Genomic DNA, 14,635 nt, shown 5'->3' on the forward strand with positions numbered 1-14,635 from the left:
ATTTCTACCGGAGGGAGGGAATAACTCAACTTTCCTCCATAAACCTGCCTTTTTTTCTGTGTCTCCAGTCTCAATATTACCATATACTCAAGACCTGTGAGCCCTCTTTGGATCTCTCTGTCTTTCTTGTCTGTGAAATGCGATCAGTCATCGAGTCTTGCCAATTCTGTCTCACAAATATAAACTAAACCCTTTCTGTCTATTCCTAAAGCCACTGACCCTAGCCAAGTCACCATCACAACCTGGACCACTGGAAATCCCTTAGTAATCATCTCCCTGCGTCCCCCTAAGCTGAACCCTCCATGTAGAGTGATCCTTCTAAAACACACATCTGATCATACGTGTGTGTGTTAGTCACTCAGTCGTGTCTGACTCTCTGTGACCCCCTGGACTATAGCCCACCAGGCTTCTCTGTCCATGGGATTCTCCAGGCAAGAATACTGGAGTGGGTTGCCATTTCCTTCTCCAGGGGATCTTCCCAACCCAGGGATCGAACCCGGGTCTCCTGCATTGTAGACAGGCGCTTTACTGTCTGAGCTACTAGGTAGGGAAGCCCCTAATCATGTATGCTGGCCTGAAACCCCCGTGACCCTCCACTGCCCCCAGAGTTAAGGCCATGCCACACAGTGGGGCATGGCCACCATGTCCTCCCCGCAAAGGTCATCTCATTCCTGCTGCATCTGCATCTGTTCAGACTTCACTCTCTCTCAACCCTGGGCCTTTGCACAGGCAGCCCTCCTCCCCAGAATGACATTTCCCACGCCCCTCCCACTTTGTTTGCCTAAGATGTCCCCTGGTACTAAGCTCTATTTCCTCTCCTCTGGAAAACCTTCCTTCACATTCCCCAAAGTGGGTCAGGTGCCTTCATATGGGTCCCTCATCCCCACTGTGTCATGCTGGTCACATTGCATTGTGCCTCTACCCTGGAGACTGCACAGAGTCCTGCCTTTTATCCCTGCCTCTCAGAGCCAGGGCACAGAGCAGCGCCTCACAGATGCTGTGAAAACGTGTGTGTGTGTGTGTGTGTGTGTTAGGAAGTGGAGTGCAGAGGTAGATGTTCCCATTTTCTCTACCCATCCATGTGCATCCTTAATGCAATCAATCTATCCTGGATAGTGGGTTCTGGATTTTGCTGGAAAGCTGGTGTGAAGCATGCTGCGAGGGAGATGGACTTACCCACGGGCATGAGAGCCATGACCAGCTTGGGGTAGGCAATGTTAGAACATCCCACACGGGCCCCGCAGATCGCTTGGCAGACGTCGGGGTCCACACAGCCCACCTCATCTGCAGAAGTGATGGTAGTTAGACCCAAATTATCCCATGCCTTCTCGGGTTGCCTCAATATGTGCTTTCTGACCCTATAGAAAAAATGTTCCCTGGTGACTCTGGCAGGGACCAGCATCTAGAGGTCCAAGAACAGGCTGATATTGGGTCTTATGGTTTATTGGTATCTTGTAAATTTCTCAACCACATACCACCCTGCAAAGCCTGATAGACTCCTTTAGATTTTAGGCCTTTTATTTTAACAAATGGTAAATATCATTACAAGGCACCATGAGAGCCTCAGTTTGTCTTTCCCTTATAAAGAGAAAGCTGGACTTTAAAATGACATTCAGATACAAGTTTCTTCTACTGAAATACATACTGTATGTCAGACCCACAAAGCCTAACATATTTACTATGTGTTCTTAATAGAAACAGTGTGTGTGGTCCCTGCTCTGGTCCAGTATTGCCCGGAGGGAGACTGGCTCTTACCTGGGTACAGGGCCCGGCTGATCATGCCGGGCATGACGATGAAGAACATGGGCAGGATCTTCAGGTAGCCCCCCAGCACGGAGCCCCCCTTGGCATGGGACAGACTCTTGGCGGAGAGAGACCTCTGCACAATGACCTGGAAAGGCGGCAGGGCAGGCGTGCCGCCGGGGCTGGCTCGGGCTCCGCTCAGCCCTGGTGAGCCCTGGCATGGCCGCTGACTGCGCCCCACACCCACCCCCCCGAGCCAGTCCCAGCCCTCTGTGCGTCGGCGCACGCGGTCTGCCCACAGGAGCCCTCCCAGTTGGTGGCGAGCCAGCCAAGCTTGGCAAGGGCGTCACCTGGTCAGTGCACCAGCACCAGGTGGCCAGCACCGTGAGCCCGAAAATGAGGCCTGGCCAGGGCAGGTCCCCGCGCACAGGGTCCCGGAGCATGTGGAAGGCGTCGGGCCGGGGGAGGTGACAGCTGGTGTTGGGGACTGTGACGTTAGGGAGGGCCTGGCTGTACCGCTCCTCCAGGCCTGGGTACCAGCCCACCTCCTGAAAGCCTGCAGGGAGAGATCTCAATGAATGAAACAGCCCTGGGCTGGTCACCTACCCCCACCCCCAAATCCCAGTCCTGTGTGGGATCCCTGAGCTTGGAACCCATATGGGACTTGGGGATGAGAGAGGGAAGCGGGGCTCAGGCTCAAGAGCCCTGGTTTGGTGTAGAGAGAATCCTGTTCTTTGGGAGCCCTGCCTGGAGTGGGAATGGCTCTGTGCTCTGCAGACCATGGAGGTGACATCCAGAGCCAGATCAGAGAGGAGTTTAGGGGGGCAGGGATGTACTCGGGCCTCTTCCTTACCCAGAAACATGAGGACCAGGGCTCCTCCAACCATGATCACGGTCTGCAGAGTGTCTGTGTAGATCACGGCCGTGAGGCCCCCTGGGGACCCAAGGAGAGGGCTCGTCAGCACCAGCAGGGCCTTCCTCTCGGGGCGCCCGCCCTGTGCTCAGCCACACTGGGGAGACCAGAGAACGCGCGGAGCCCTCAGCCAGTGGACTCTGGCCTCTGCCTTCCCCGCCCCTCGTGTTCCTCCAGTCTGCCCGGCAGGTGAGGCTGGGCATGGTCCCAGGCCCTCAGGTCCTGCTCTTTCTGCCCTCTGGCTGTGCTTTTGTGATATACCAAGTCCCGTCCTTGGCTGCGCTTTCAGCTCCTCCAGGAAGCCTCCCTCCTTCCTTCCCACCCCAGCACCCATTTAAACTCCCCCACACCTTAGCCAGCAGGAAGTCTGCCTGAGCCCACGTCTTGAGCATTCAGGCCTGCGTGAGGGGCTCTGGAGGAGACAGGAGAAGGCAGGCTTGTGGCTGTTGTCTGGAGCAGCCTGTGGAGACTCTGGCCCGGGTGACCGTCCCCCATTCATCACCCAGGTCCCTGCTGTCCATCTTTCTCTGTGTCTCCCAGTGTCTGTCCTTCCCTGGCTCTCTCAGGCCGGCTCTGCTCCCTCCTGTTTCTTCCCTTTCTGCCTCCCCTTTGCTCCTGTGACTTTCCATCTTTTCCTCTGATTCTGCATCTTTGCCTGCCTCTCTCTTTCCCCCTTCTGCCTCTCTTTCTCACTCTCCCAGTCAGTTTTCACTCTGTCCCTCCCTGGACCTCTGTGCCCCTGCTGTCCGGAGCTTCCCATTCCACCTCCCCCTGACTCTGTTCCCGGCCCCTGCACCCGATGTGACCTCCCCTTGGCCCTACCTGTGATGGTGTAGACGGCCGTCACCACCAGCAGGGTCACCGTGGAGAGGTAAAGGTTCCAGCCCAAGGCCATCTGGATGAACAGGGCTCCAGAGAAGATGTCAGTCTGCAGGGACAGGGACCCAGGAGTCCAGGTCACCCGAGGCCCTTGGTGTGGCCACTGGGGAATGTCTGCTTCCTGCTCAGTGATGCCAGGTGCTGCCAGCCCTCAGAGCACAATGAGGGTGAGCCTTAAGTGACGTGCTCAGGAGGATGGGCTTGACCTGTGGACACTGAGGATCTGTGGGGATTGCAGTGCAGAGGAGCACGCAGTTCTGGGCCTGAGAGCCCTGTGATCCAGCTGCGCTCCTAGGGCTGTGTGCTGGCGGTGAGAGGACAGAGTAGCACACTGAGGAAATGAGGCAGGAGGGGGGTCAGGAGGAAGAGGCCACTGGGGGAGACGGTGGGAACCCAGAGGGCCTCCAACTGCTCCCTGAAAGAGCACCAGCCCACTCGGACCTGATGGGGGCCCCAGGTGCCCTGATAGAGCAGGAGCCCCAGTGCAGGTGACGCAGATCCTGGATACCCACGTGCTGGGCTTTATTGGAGGACTGGGGGTCACAGCCTTGGCCTGAGCTGATTTAGGGTTGCTTACAAGCATTGGTGGAAAAGAGGCTATAGTTTCTCCAGCCCTGAACTCAGGGCATGCTTGCTGGTCCCTTTCCCTGAGTGTTTTGTGGTCCATGACAGGGGCTACAACATGACAGAGCCGCAGGAGGCCTGGAATGGGCCACGGGGCCCAAAGATCAGTTCCAGCCCCAGAGCTAGTGCTCTTTGTGGACCTTTGCAAGTCGTTTGACCTGAGTTTGTCTTCCGAGTTTGCATCAGTAGAGGAATACGTCCTTTTGAATGGTAACATTCTCAGTGCTGAATGAAGACTAATTTAATGGGAAGATAAATGGGTGAATGAACTTGAAATTGTGAGTTCTTTGGATAGAGGAATGGTTATTCACTCAACAAACATTTATCATCCATCTCTAATTACCCTGTTGTTGGGGTTGGTGGGCGGGGAGCGTGTGATGAAGGGGTGTGAATTCATCCTCCACTTCTATTGTCCTTCCTCTAGCCATCTAGCCATCCATCCGTCCATCTATTCACTTATCCATCCATCCATCCAGCTATCCATCTATTAATTTTATCCATCCATACATACGTATAGCAACAACATGCTGTGCCCTCTACTAAGCATTTTCAGAACGACATGACATGGCCACATGGGACAGGTACTCACTGAAATCTTGGTGAAGATATAGAGGATGAGAGAAAGGACAGACATGTACACCTGGATTCTCTGGCCCCCGAATCGCTTCTTGAGGTACTGCGGCATTGTGACCACATCGGCTGCAATGTACACAGGGACAAAGATCCAGCCAAGGGCCAGAAGCAGCCAGGTTGCCTGGGAGAATGGGGAGAAAAAGGGATCCATGTTCTTAATGCAGATGGAGGAGGGGTGGTCCATGCAGAGAAGAGCCCTGGGCAGGGAAGTAAGGGACCGGAGGCCTGATTTCAGTCCTGTGTGACCTCTGATGAGGTCCATCAGGACTTGGTTTCCTTATCTATGTAATGGGTTCTCCATTTACCATGCAGCCTCCCCAAGCACCTTTGAGGTTTCTCTCAGCACTAAGGTCAGGGACAAGGTAGGGTAGAGTGGGTTTAGACCCCCTCTATCCCCGAGAATCTTCCAGGCCAGCTTCCTTACATTCCACTCAAAGCCACCCACAGCAAGACCTCCAGCAGCCCCCGTCCCAGCCAGGCCGATGAACAAGCCGCTGCCCACATTGCTGGACATCAGAGATGCTCCGATCTGCAAAGCACAAGTGGGGTCAAGGGTCAGTTTTCATCTGAATCAATTTGGAGTCAGGATTATGAGCTTCAGGATCTGGGATGGAGGCAGAGAGAGCAGAACCTGAACTCATAAGTGTGAGATCAGAGGGAGGAGAGGAAATTGGGGAGCAATGAGGAGGCTGAACAGAACAGACACATTAGGCACTTACTGTTTGTTGGGCACTGTGCTGGGCATTTTATATGCACTAATACACTTAATCTTCAAAATTATTTGGAGGGATGGATACTAATCTTTCCACTTTACAGAGGAAGGAGTTAATGTTAGGAGAAATGAAGTCACTGCCTCCAGGACACCCAGGGATTTGAGAGGCAAAGTGGGAAAGAAGAAAAGACATGGGAAGCAAGATCCATTAAGGAGCATGAAGCTCTGCTCTGGGGCCATGGGTCTAAGGGCCTCTGGAGAGAAGGCTAAAGGGAGAAGGGGAGTCCCCCTTGAGAGGATGGGGGAGGCCTTCTGCCACCCCTTTCCTGCAGACTCCAGGGCAGGAGCCACGGGGGCTAAGCACAGAGTGGGCCAGCCTCTGAGTTAATTTTTCTCCTGGAGGCAGCCAACTACTTCGAGGCGATGCTGTTAGACAGATAATGATGACGGTCACAGCGGTCCGTACACAAGCAGCATTGTCGAGTACCAAGTTCTATTCTAAATATAGCAACTCACTGACCCCTCAGGACAGCCCCAGGAGGAAGGTTCTGTTATCATCCCCATTGTTCTCAGGGAGACTGAGGCACAGGCAAATAACTTGCTCAAGTTCCAGAACTAACCAGTGACAGAATGAGGATTTCAACCCTGGCTATCTGCTCCAGTAACCACTGCTTGACAGGTGCTAGGCAGTTAGTAAGCATCTGTTAGTGTTATCTTTTATTATTAGGATCATTATTGGTAAGAGGAGGGGCTGCGAGCTGGAGGGGAAAAGCCAGTCTTGGACCCTGTGTCACCTTAATAAAATTGTGGCGCTGGGCAGTAGAAAGTGAGACGGGAAAATACTGAGCCATTCGGAGAGGAGGCAGCCGTGCAAAGGCACAGAGATAATGAGCCGTCTGACCGAGCTGAGGACTCTGAGCCACCCTGCCGCCCGCGCATCTTCCCTTCCTCTGTCTGGTGGCCCTGGGATGCTGCGGCTGGGCTGGACCCCTGGCCAGAGCACAGAGCACTTGGCCTTTCACTTTGGAGGAAGAGGCTCCCCAGGCCACTCTCGGGGCAGCGAGGTCCCTTCACCTCCACCCTGCCCAGGGCTCCTAACTCTCACGCAAGGAGCCACCCGCAAGGTCATCAGGGGACCCGCATGGCTCCTCTGAGACAAGGATGCTGCTGCTCCCTCTGCTCTTGACTCCCAGCCACACTGCTCTCAGGACACAGGGAGGGGAACCAGGCACTTCTCGGGACTGGCTGAGTAGGGAAGCAGGCAGCTGTTGGACAATCATCACCAGAAACACACATTCCAGTGGGGCAGAGGGGCTGAGAGTCCTCGTCCGTGGCTGGTTCCGCCCCAGCTCAGACAAGCTGCTCTCACTGCAGGTGGCTCAGCTCCAGCCCTGTCCCCCAAGGAGGGCGCCCCACATCCTCTTTCTCACGGGGTGCACATTCCCAGGCCTGGCTCCACCTCCATCTCTGGGGAACCCCGTCCTGCTCCAAAGCCCTGACTTGCCTCTGTCCCCTGCAGGACTGAACATCCAGGCCAGCCCCTGCTCGCCCTCCTGGACGGACCAGAGAAGCCGTGCCGGTCCTCTTCTGTCCTTCTCACAGACTCACTTCCAGGGCTGCAATTTAGGGCTGGGGTGGGGCACAAGCGGAGCAGAACGGCCTCCGAGGGGTTCTCATTATTCTGCTGAGGGGGTGCTGGCAGCTCCAGTGACCCTGCCCCTGTCCCTGTGAGCTGCCAGGCCCACAGCCCCACATCCCTGGGGATCCTGTCATGCTCCTGCCTGCACCTCTCCTTGTCTCAGACACCGAACCTTCCAGAGAGCCCTGTGGGCCTCCTGGGCTCCTCCGCTCTTTGGGTGGGGAGCCTGGTGAGAATCAAGACGGGTGTGAGTGTGTGTGTGTGTGTCCATGCACACATGTGCCATGCGTCAGGCATGCCCGGGCACGTGCCCAGCCTCAGTGGCCCCTGGGGCAGACTTCTGCACTGTTAGTTTTGAGGCAGGGCTCACCTCCCTCCTTATTTCAGGAAGAGGAAGCTAGCCTGGATGACCAAGAGGAGCAAGTGGGGAGGCCTGCTGGGAGGGCCTGGGCTTCACAAAGGCCTCAGGGTGGTGGAATTTTACCCCTAGGATCTCCTTCCCTGAACTGCAGTATTTATGTGTCACTTTCCCAAGAAAATCTTTCCTAAGCCCACTTCCACTGTCCAGAGGACAGAGGCCTCCTCCATGCTCTCACAGACCCCATGCTCTCCTCAAGTTTTTTACGAGTCTGTTTTCCAGGTTCAGCTCTGAGCCCCTCTAGAATGGGAACACTCTGGGTGGGCTCTGTAGGTCCAGCGTCCTGCCTGGGACCCACACGTAGGAGGCGCCCAGTGGATGCGGGTCCCACCTGTGCGTTTGCAACATCTCTCAGGTTGCCAGGTGTCTCTGGACCTGAGGGAAGGAGTCCAGAGCCAGGAAACCCCTCGGAGGCTGTAGCCTTGGTCCAGATTGGAGAAGATGAGGTGGGACTGGGAGGTGGGGAAGGAGAAGGAGGAAGGTGAACTCACCGGCCACCAGCTCATGGACCTCCCCGCCAGGAAGTAGCCGCCGATGGTCCCTCGGCTCGCACGAATGGATGACTGGAAAGGAAACGGCAAGAGTTAGGAAGTCCCGAGTCTCCCCAGGCTCTGCCCTCGGCCCCAGATTCCCTGCCCTTTGGTTGCTGGCACTGTGGGGACATGGGGTGGGAACCGAGGCTGGAGGTTTCACCATCTTTAAGCTATGGGGCTTTGGTGGGGTCAGCTGCTCTCTCTGGGCCCCCCTGCTCATCACCTCGCCCACCAGGACTGGTGCAAAGAACAAAGGAGCTAATGGGGGAGGCAGTGCTGGGTTGCAGGTGGGGTGGGGTGTGTGAAATGCCCTACTGAATTCATGGCACTGTGTATGTGCCTAGATTATTGGCATGTCCTTTTGTGCCCTATCCTGCCCTGCACCCCATCCAAATATTCCTTCAGGAAGTGAGTTGGGATCTCATCCTCAGGCTACCATGGTGAGGAGACCACCCTGCTCCCTGCACCCAGCCAGACTCCCATCCTGGGGGCTGGGAGGACACAAAGCACTTGGTCCCCAGACAGAGGCAGGGCTCTGCCAGGGGTGGGAATGGGGGGTGGTCTTCTGGCCCTGCCTCAAGTCAGATTACATCACTGAGGCCCACCCAGGACCCTGGAGCAAACCCTGTCCTGCACCGGGAGGGGGTCAGTGGCTGCCTTTTTGAAGAATTACTCTGAGGGCTGAAAGGGAGTGAGGAATGAAAGAACTTTCTCTCAGAATGCAGAAAGTGAGACAGGGTAGAGGGTAGGGGGGATAAATTTAAAGCCATTATTAAGATGTGAGAGTTGGACTATAAAGAAGGCTAAGTGCCAAAGAGTTGATACTTTTGAATTGTGGTGCTGGAGAAGACTCTTGAGAGTCCCCTGGATTACAAGGAGATCAAACCAGTCAATCCTAAAGGAAATCAACCCTGAATATTCATTGGAAGGACTGATGCTGAAACTCCAATACTTTGGCCACCTGATGGGAAGAGCCAACTCATTAGAAAAGACCCTGATGCTGGGGAGGACTGAAGGCAGGAGGAGAAGGGGATGACAGAGGATGAGATGATTAGATAGCATCACTGACTCAATGGACATGAGTTCAAGCAAATTCCGGGAGATAGTTAAGGACAGGGAAGCCTGGCATACTGAAGTCCATGGGGTCACAAAGAGTCAGACATGACTTAGTGACTAAACAAATTTAGATGCTGAAGACAGTAATTGTCTGGTTGGGTCTACAGACATCAGAAATGCCTGAAGGACTGGAAGAAAGAAGGGAAATTGAAAGAAGCATCTCTTCCCCTAAGAGAAAGGCATATATTACTCAGTAGGGCAGGACTGCTGTACAGGGCCTGAGGCTTGTCAAGCCTTTGCTTGGACTTTCTGTGTCAGCCCTGGTCCTCGGCAAGGATAGATGAACAGGAAGAATTTACATTACAGATGAGGAAACTGGGGTCCCCAAATGGGAAGCAATTTGTCCAAAGTCATGAAGGAAAGAAGCTGGTGCGTCTCATAACCACAGTCTCCTGGAAGCCAGTGAGCCTGTTTTCTTCCTCACACACCTTGGGAAGCAGGGGCTGCTTTACAGATGAGGACACTGAGGCCGAGAGGGTTCTTGGCCTTGCCACAGCCTTGTAAGTGACCAGCTGGGACTCAGATCCCTCTCTGCCTCACAGTGGAGTCTAAAGGTGCTGGCATTTCCACCCACTGCTGCGGAGACAATAGGGGTCATTTATTGCTGCAGGCTGTGTGTTGGGCACTGTACCAGATCCTTACATGTGTCATGCCCCTAAAGCAAGTATTCCTCTTTATTCTCATTGGGTGAGAAAACTAAGGCTCTGTAGTATATTCCCAGGACCACACTGCCCTAACTGATAGATTTGGCGTCTGAACTCAGGGCTCCATGGCCTCCAAGCCTGGCCCCCATACATGGCACCGAGGCTCCGGTGAACGCTGGAGACCAGAACCCATTGGGAGCCACCCGGCTCTCTTCCCATGAGCACACTTGCCCCAGCTCTTTTAGAAAGCTCAGCTCCATGCCAAGATGCTGCCCACTGGAGGGTGTGGTAGGGTCAGGAGTCAAGCACTCACAGAGTTGGGGATCCTGGCATGAAGAAGATGGCAGGAATGGGACTCAGAGGGCCAAGGGTGCATGGGGTCAAAGGCATCAGATGCACAGAGACAGGGAGTCCAGAGACTGGGGTTCAGGCCTGGCCTGCCTCGGGCTCACTGTGTGAGCTCAGACAAGTCACAGCCTTCTCTGGGCCTCAGTTGCCCATCTCTAAATGGAGGGGTTGAGAGGGTGATCCCCCCTAAGTCCTTATACAGTGGTCCCTGTGCTTCCCAGACATACTTGCCTTCTGCCCAACCCTGCCCCCAGCTCTACGATCGGCTACAGAAGAGAGCCTGTCTCTGCCTCCCCTGCCAACCTCCAACCTCCAGGCTACTCACCCAGACGCCTACTCCGATGACGAAGACAAAGTAGACAACTAGGACGGCGATGTCGTAGGCATGCAGGCTGACTCCGGGCCCCGGTGCTGAGCGTGGAGCTGTCGTAGTGCCGACCCCATTTCCCGAAGCTCCAGGCCCCATTGCTGCCAGCTCCGTGCTCATCTGCCAGTCAGTCACAACCAAACTGGACTTTGAGGTGCTCCTGGCTTCATTCCTTTCCTGTAATGATTAAACAGGCCTGAGCACCATTGGCCGCTGAGCCATCCCTGAACCCCACTGGCACATAAAGTCCTGATACACCCGCCCCTTTCCCCTAACTGCCAGCCCCAAGCCTCTCCCTTTTCCTGCAAACACACACACACACACACGCACACGCACACACACACACGCACACACACACACGCACACACACACACTCCCACCCCTGAGAGGAGCAGGAGTGGGGGTAGGAAGAAAAGAGCAGGGTCCTGGCGACCTGGACTGGGCAGGGGGTGGAAGGGAGACTTCAGAATTAAGATGCTCAAAGTCATGCTTATGTGGAGAGGGAACAGAGGCCCAGGAAGGGAAAGGGACCCTGGAAGTAAAGGTGAAGCTGGGCCTGGAGCTGAGGTGTCTTAATGGTCAGATCGATGCACAGGGAGAAGGGGGGTCCGCTGTGATCCTTGCACCATGTCACGTGCTCCTACCTCCAGCACACCCAGGGGTCGTTTTCCCTTTTTCAGGATGTAAGAAACAGGCCTGGGCAGAGACATGGTTTCCTCCAAGCTACAGAGCAAGGCTACAGTTCACAGGCTGCTCACATCAGCTGCTTGAGACAGTTGCTTTTCCATTCTCACTCCCTGCATCCTGTTTTTCCCATGTGTTGTGGTTTAGTCTCTAAGTCATGTCCGACTCTTCTGCAACCCCGTGAACTGTAGCCCACTAGGCTTAACTGTCTGTGGGATTTTCCAGGCAAGAATACTGGAACAGGCTGCCAGTTCCTTCTCCAGGGGATCTTCCTGGCCCAGGGATCAAACCTGCGTCTCCTGCACTGGCAGGTGGATTCTTTACGACTGAGTCACCAGGGAAGCCCCATGCGTAGTTCACAGTAAATGGAAGATCAGTCCCCTTACTGCTGGCACCTGCAGCCTGGGTCTCCCTTAGCCTTCAGGATGTGCCCCCATGGAAGATTCTGGAGCCCAAAGTTCTGCTTGAACTCTGGGCCAGCTATTCCTACTAGCCTCATGAACTTGTTCTCTGAGGTCACTACCCAAAATTTCAATCCAGTGGGACAGCTCACCTCTCCTGTCTCCCTGTCCCCATGTGCTTGGATTTGCCCGGCTCCTTCCCAACCTTCTGCTCCTCTGCTCACCTCCAGCGTCCACAGGGCCCATGGTGAGCAAACACATTTCTATCCTCAAGCTCGTCACTGCTAACCCGCCATCCTCTGTCACAGTGACCAGTTTGTGCCCCGGCACCTTCATCCTTGGTCACCTGCTCATGTGGAAGCTCTACCTTCTCCCGAGCCCCTGGAGCTGGGGTCAGAACTCAGCGTGTGCTTCCTCACTCCTGCACTGCACACATGCCATACTCCCAGCAGGGCTGTGCCAACCAGGTCTCGGTCTGTTCTGTGACCTCCATCATCGCCGTTTCTTGGAAGTCCTCTCTGACTCCCAGTCTGGAAAACGTCCACAGTCCCAGCCTGCAGCCCTGTTTATCTCCCTGAAGGTACTTGTCAATTTAGAGCGTGTCTCTCTCAGATGTGGAACCTGTGTATCTCATTCACATTTGTGTCCCCAGTGATGGGCAGGATCAATGCACTGAGAGTGGAAACTGTGTCTAACACGCGGTGTTGGGGCGAGGAGGTGGGCCGGGGGCAGAGGCAGGGGAAGGAGTGAACAGCAGTGATGCTTTCAGGGGAGGGCTTGCAGTGTGCCTGGCGCAGTGTCTGCAAGAGACTGGGGGATGCCAGAGGAGACGTGGTGTTGAGACTGGCAGTTTAGAGAACCCCCTGGGGCCAGCATGGGGGTGAATGGGGCTGAGGAAGCTGGCACAGAGGTTCAGGCAGAGAAGGGCACCTAGTTGAAAGGATGGAGAGCACAGGGTTTGGGCTGTTCTTACTGAGCCAGAAGCATGCAGACCTTTGTGGCTTCCTCTCCCCTGAGGTCCCTGCCCTACCTGTGAGGCCAAGGTCCAGAATCCTCCATGTCAGGGCCCCCAGCCCTTGGCAGACGTTCCACTCAGCTCCCAGCACCTGCAAATACTTATCCCTGCAATGGAGCTCTGGGTAAGAAGCAGCCCTGGGTTTGTTCAAATCCTAAAGGGACTGACTAACCAATGACACCTTTGACTGGGGGAGTGAAGCTCTAAAGGTGAGATCCTGAGCTTGAGAATGAAATGCTGATGCAAAGGGAGCTCTCAGAGCCCAGAGCCCAGTCCACAGTGTGGAAGCTGTTTTCCACGTGGAAGGAAACCCCCTTTCATGCTGCTGCCTGGACATTCCATCTCCTTGGGGTGCTCCCAGGCCCAGGAAGAAACCAGGGCACATGGTGTTATTCTTCTGGCTGGCACCACCCTGGCTGCTTGCAAGATCTTCCTGAAAAACCACTCTCAGCAGCCAACCTTCCTGCTGAGAACTTCCTCTTCCAGAACAACAGGAGATAAGGACTAATATCTACCACCACGTGGCAGAAGATCTGTGTAGCTCACAACCCCAGTACAATCACAATTTTGTATTAACTGAATGAGCTGGTTTTCTCATCACTGTTTTACAGGTGAGAGGCTGAGGTTCATTGGTGACGTCCTATAACTGTGGCTTGTTTGGATTCTGAATTCAGGCCTGACTGACTCCAAAAGCTGGGCTGCATCACACGACCGTTTTTGTCCTGGCCCTTTATCTACAGGGAGAGAGATGGAGGTGTACCCCTTCTCAGGGTGGGTAGGAAACTGCTTCATTGTTTCCCTTCCTGTAGGGGCTCTGAGAAGAGACAGGAGCCCCCCCTGGGTCTGGGTACTGATTCCAGAGACCTGTCAGCCCCCTTCCTGCCACCCTAGCCCTCAGCCACCCTTCTTTCCCTGGCCACCTCTGCCCCCTTCCCACCAGTGTCCTAGCCCTCAGCCCACGTGGTCTGGTGATGCTATTGTTTTTTCACATGCTCCTCTAAATTCAAATTCAATTGCAGTTCCGTTTAACTGGTCCCAGTCACTCACTGAGCACACTCTGGGCCAGGCCCTCTGTCAGGGCTGTCCTATCACACAACTCCAGGGGGCACCATTCCCAAGAATGCAATGTCAGTGGTACCTGGGGCAGTGGCCATGCTCTGCATTGGGCAGAGAAAGGAGAGCAGGCCTGATCCTGGAGGAGGGGCTGTGATGGAGGAGAAAATTACGCCATCTATGCAGGCCAGTGGAGGCACTAACCTCTTCACGGGACCTCCCGCTCCAGCCACCAAAAGGCCAAGTCATTTGGACTGCGCCCAGGTCCAGATCACACCTGCTCCCAGGTCCCAGGTAGGATGGGGGCTCATGTGGACAGACCGGAGACTTAATTCCAAGAAGAAAGAATTGCGATCTATATAGTGGGTTGAGATTGAGAAAGATGATGACAGAGACCCAGGGATGGAGAAAGGAGAGGAAAGTAAAAGAAGGAAGTGAAAACACTCATCACTAAATGATCCCCGTCAGACACCTACCTGCACAGTGCGACCTGGAACCTCCAGAGCTCAGTGTCTCGGCCTCGGCTCTGGGCAGAAGCTCCCAAAACCTAATGTGACTCTGACCTGGCTTCTGGCAACTCAAGTCCAGGACGTAGACCAGCCTGGCTCCTCCCCGTGGTGATGAAATCTCACTCCAGCCCACTGGGCCCAGGGTTCTGAGGGACAGTGCCTGTCCTTACTTCCTGATGTTAAACTTGAGAAAGAGATCTTGTCCTGGACTTGGGGCTCTCCCTGCCCCCAGGGTCAGATTTGAAGCTTACAGCTCAGAGTTAGCTGCTGCGGCTGCCATTGTCCCCACATGCCTGGTAAACAGGTTTCTTAAGAGGAGAGGTGGGGCTGACACTTGGCAACTGGGGCTTTGTCTGGAGCGTGGAAGAAGGTCTTGGCGTGGGGCCACAGCCCATGCACAGGTG

The 14,635-nt window shown here is 54.9% G+C and overlaps 1 protein-coding gene across 3 annotated transcripts in view; it reads right to left on the reverse strand.

Moving 5' to 3' along the window:
• The window catches only part of SLC5A9 (solute carrier family 5 member 9), a 32,311-nt gene extending 18,022 nt beyond the window's left edge, over positions 1-14,289 (reverse strand). For 2 of the 3 annotated variants that reach the window (XM_040231221.1, XM_040231219.1), the window contains exons 1-10: positions 14,199-14,289; positions 10,528-10,746; positions 8,053-8,124; positions 5,217-5,321; positions 4,749-4,913; positions 3,479-3,584; positions 2,597-2,677; positions 2,094-2,299; positions 1,756-1,891; positions 1,177-1,284 (exon numbers count right to left, since the gene is read on the reverse strand). In XM_040231221.1, coding sequence (XP_040087155.1) covers positions 1,177-1,284; positions 1,756-1,891; positions 2,094-2,299; positions 2,597-2,677; positions 3,479-3,584; positions 4,749-4,913; positions 5,217-5,321; positions 8,053-8,124; positions 10,528-10,689 — 1,141 coding nt within the window. In that variant the 5' untranslated portion in view covers positions 10,690-10,746; positions 14,199-14,289. The remainder of the gene's footprint in view (positions 1-1,176; positions 1,285-1,755; positions 1,892-2,093; positions 2,300-2,596; positions 2,678-3,478; positions 3,585-4,748; positions 4,914-5,216; positions 5,322-8,052; positions 8,125-10,527; positions 10,747-14,198) is intronic. The other variant, XM_040231220.1, reaches the window with a different exon arrangement.
• Positions 14,290-14,635: the final 346 nt, after the last annotated feature.

Source organism: Oryx dammah, unplaced genomic scaffold, assembly GCF_014754425.2.
Source record: "Oryx dammah isolate SB20612 unplaced genomic scaffold, SCBI_Odam_1.1 HiC_scaffold_28, whole genome shotgun sequence".
NCBI classification, from domain to species: Eukaryota; Metazoa; Chordata; class Mammalia; order Artiodactyla; family Bovidae; genus Oryx; species Oryx dammah.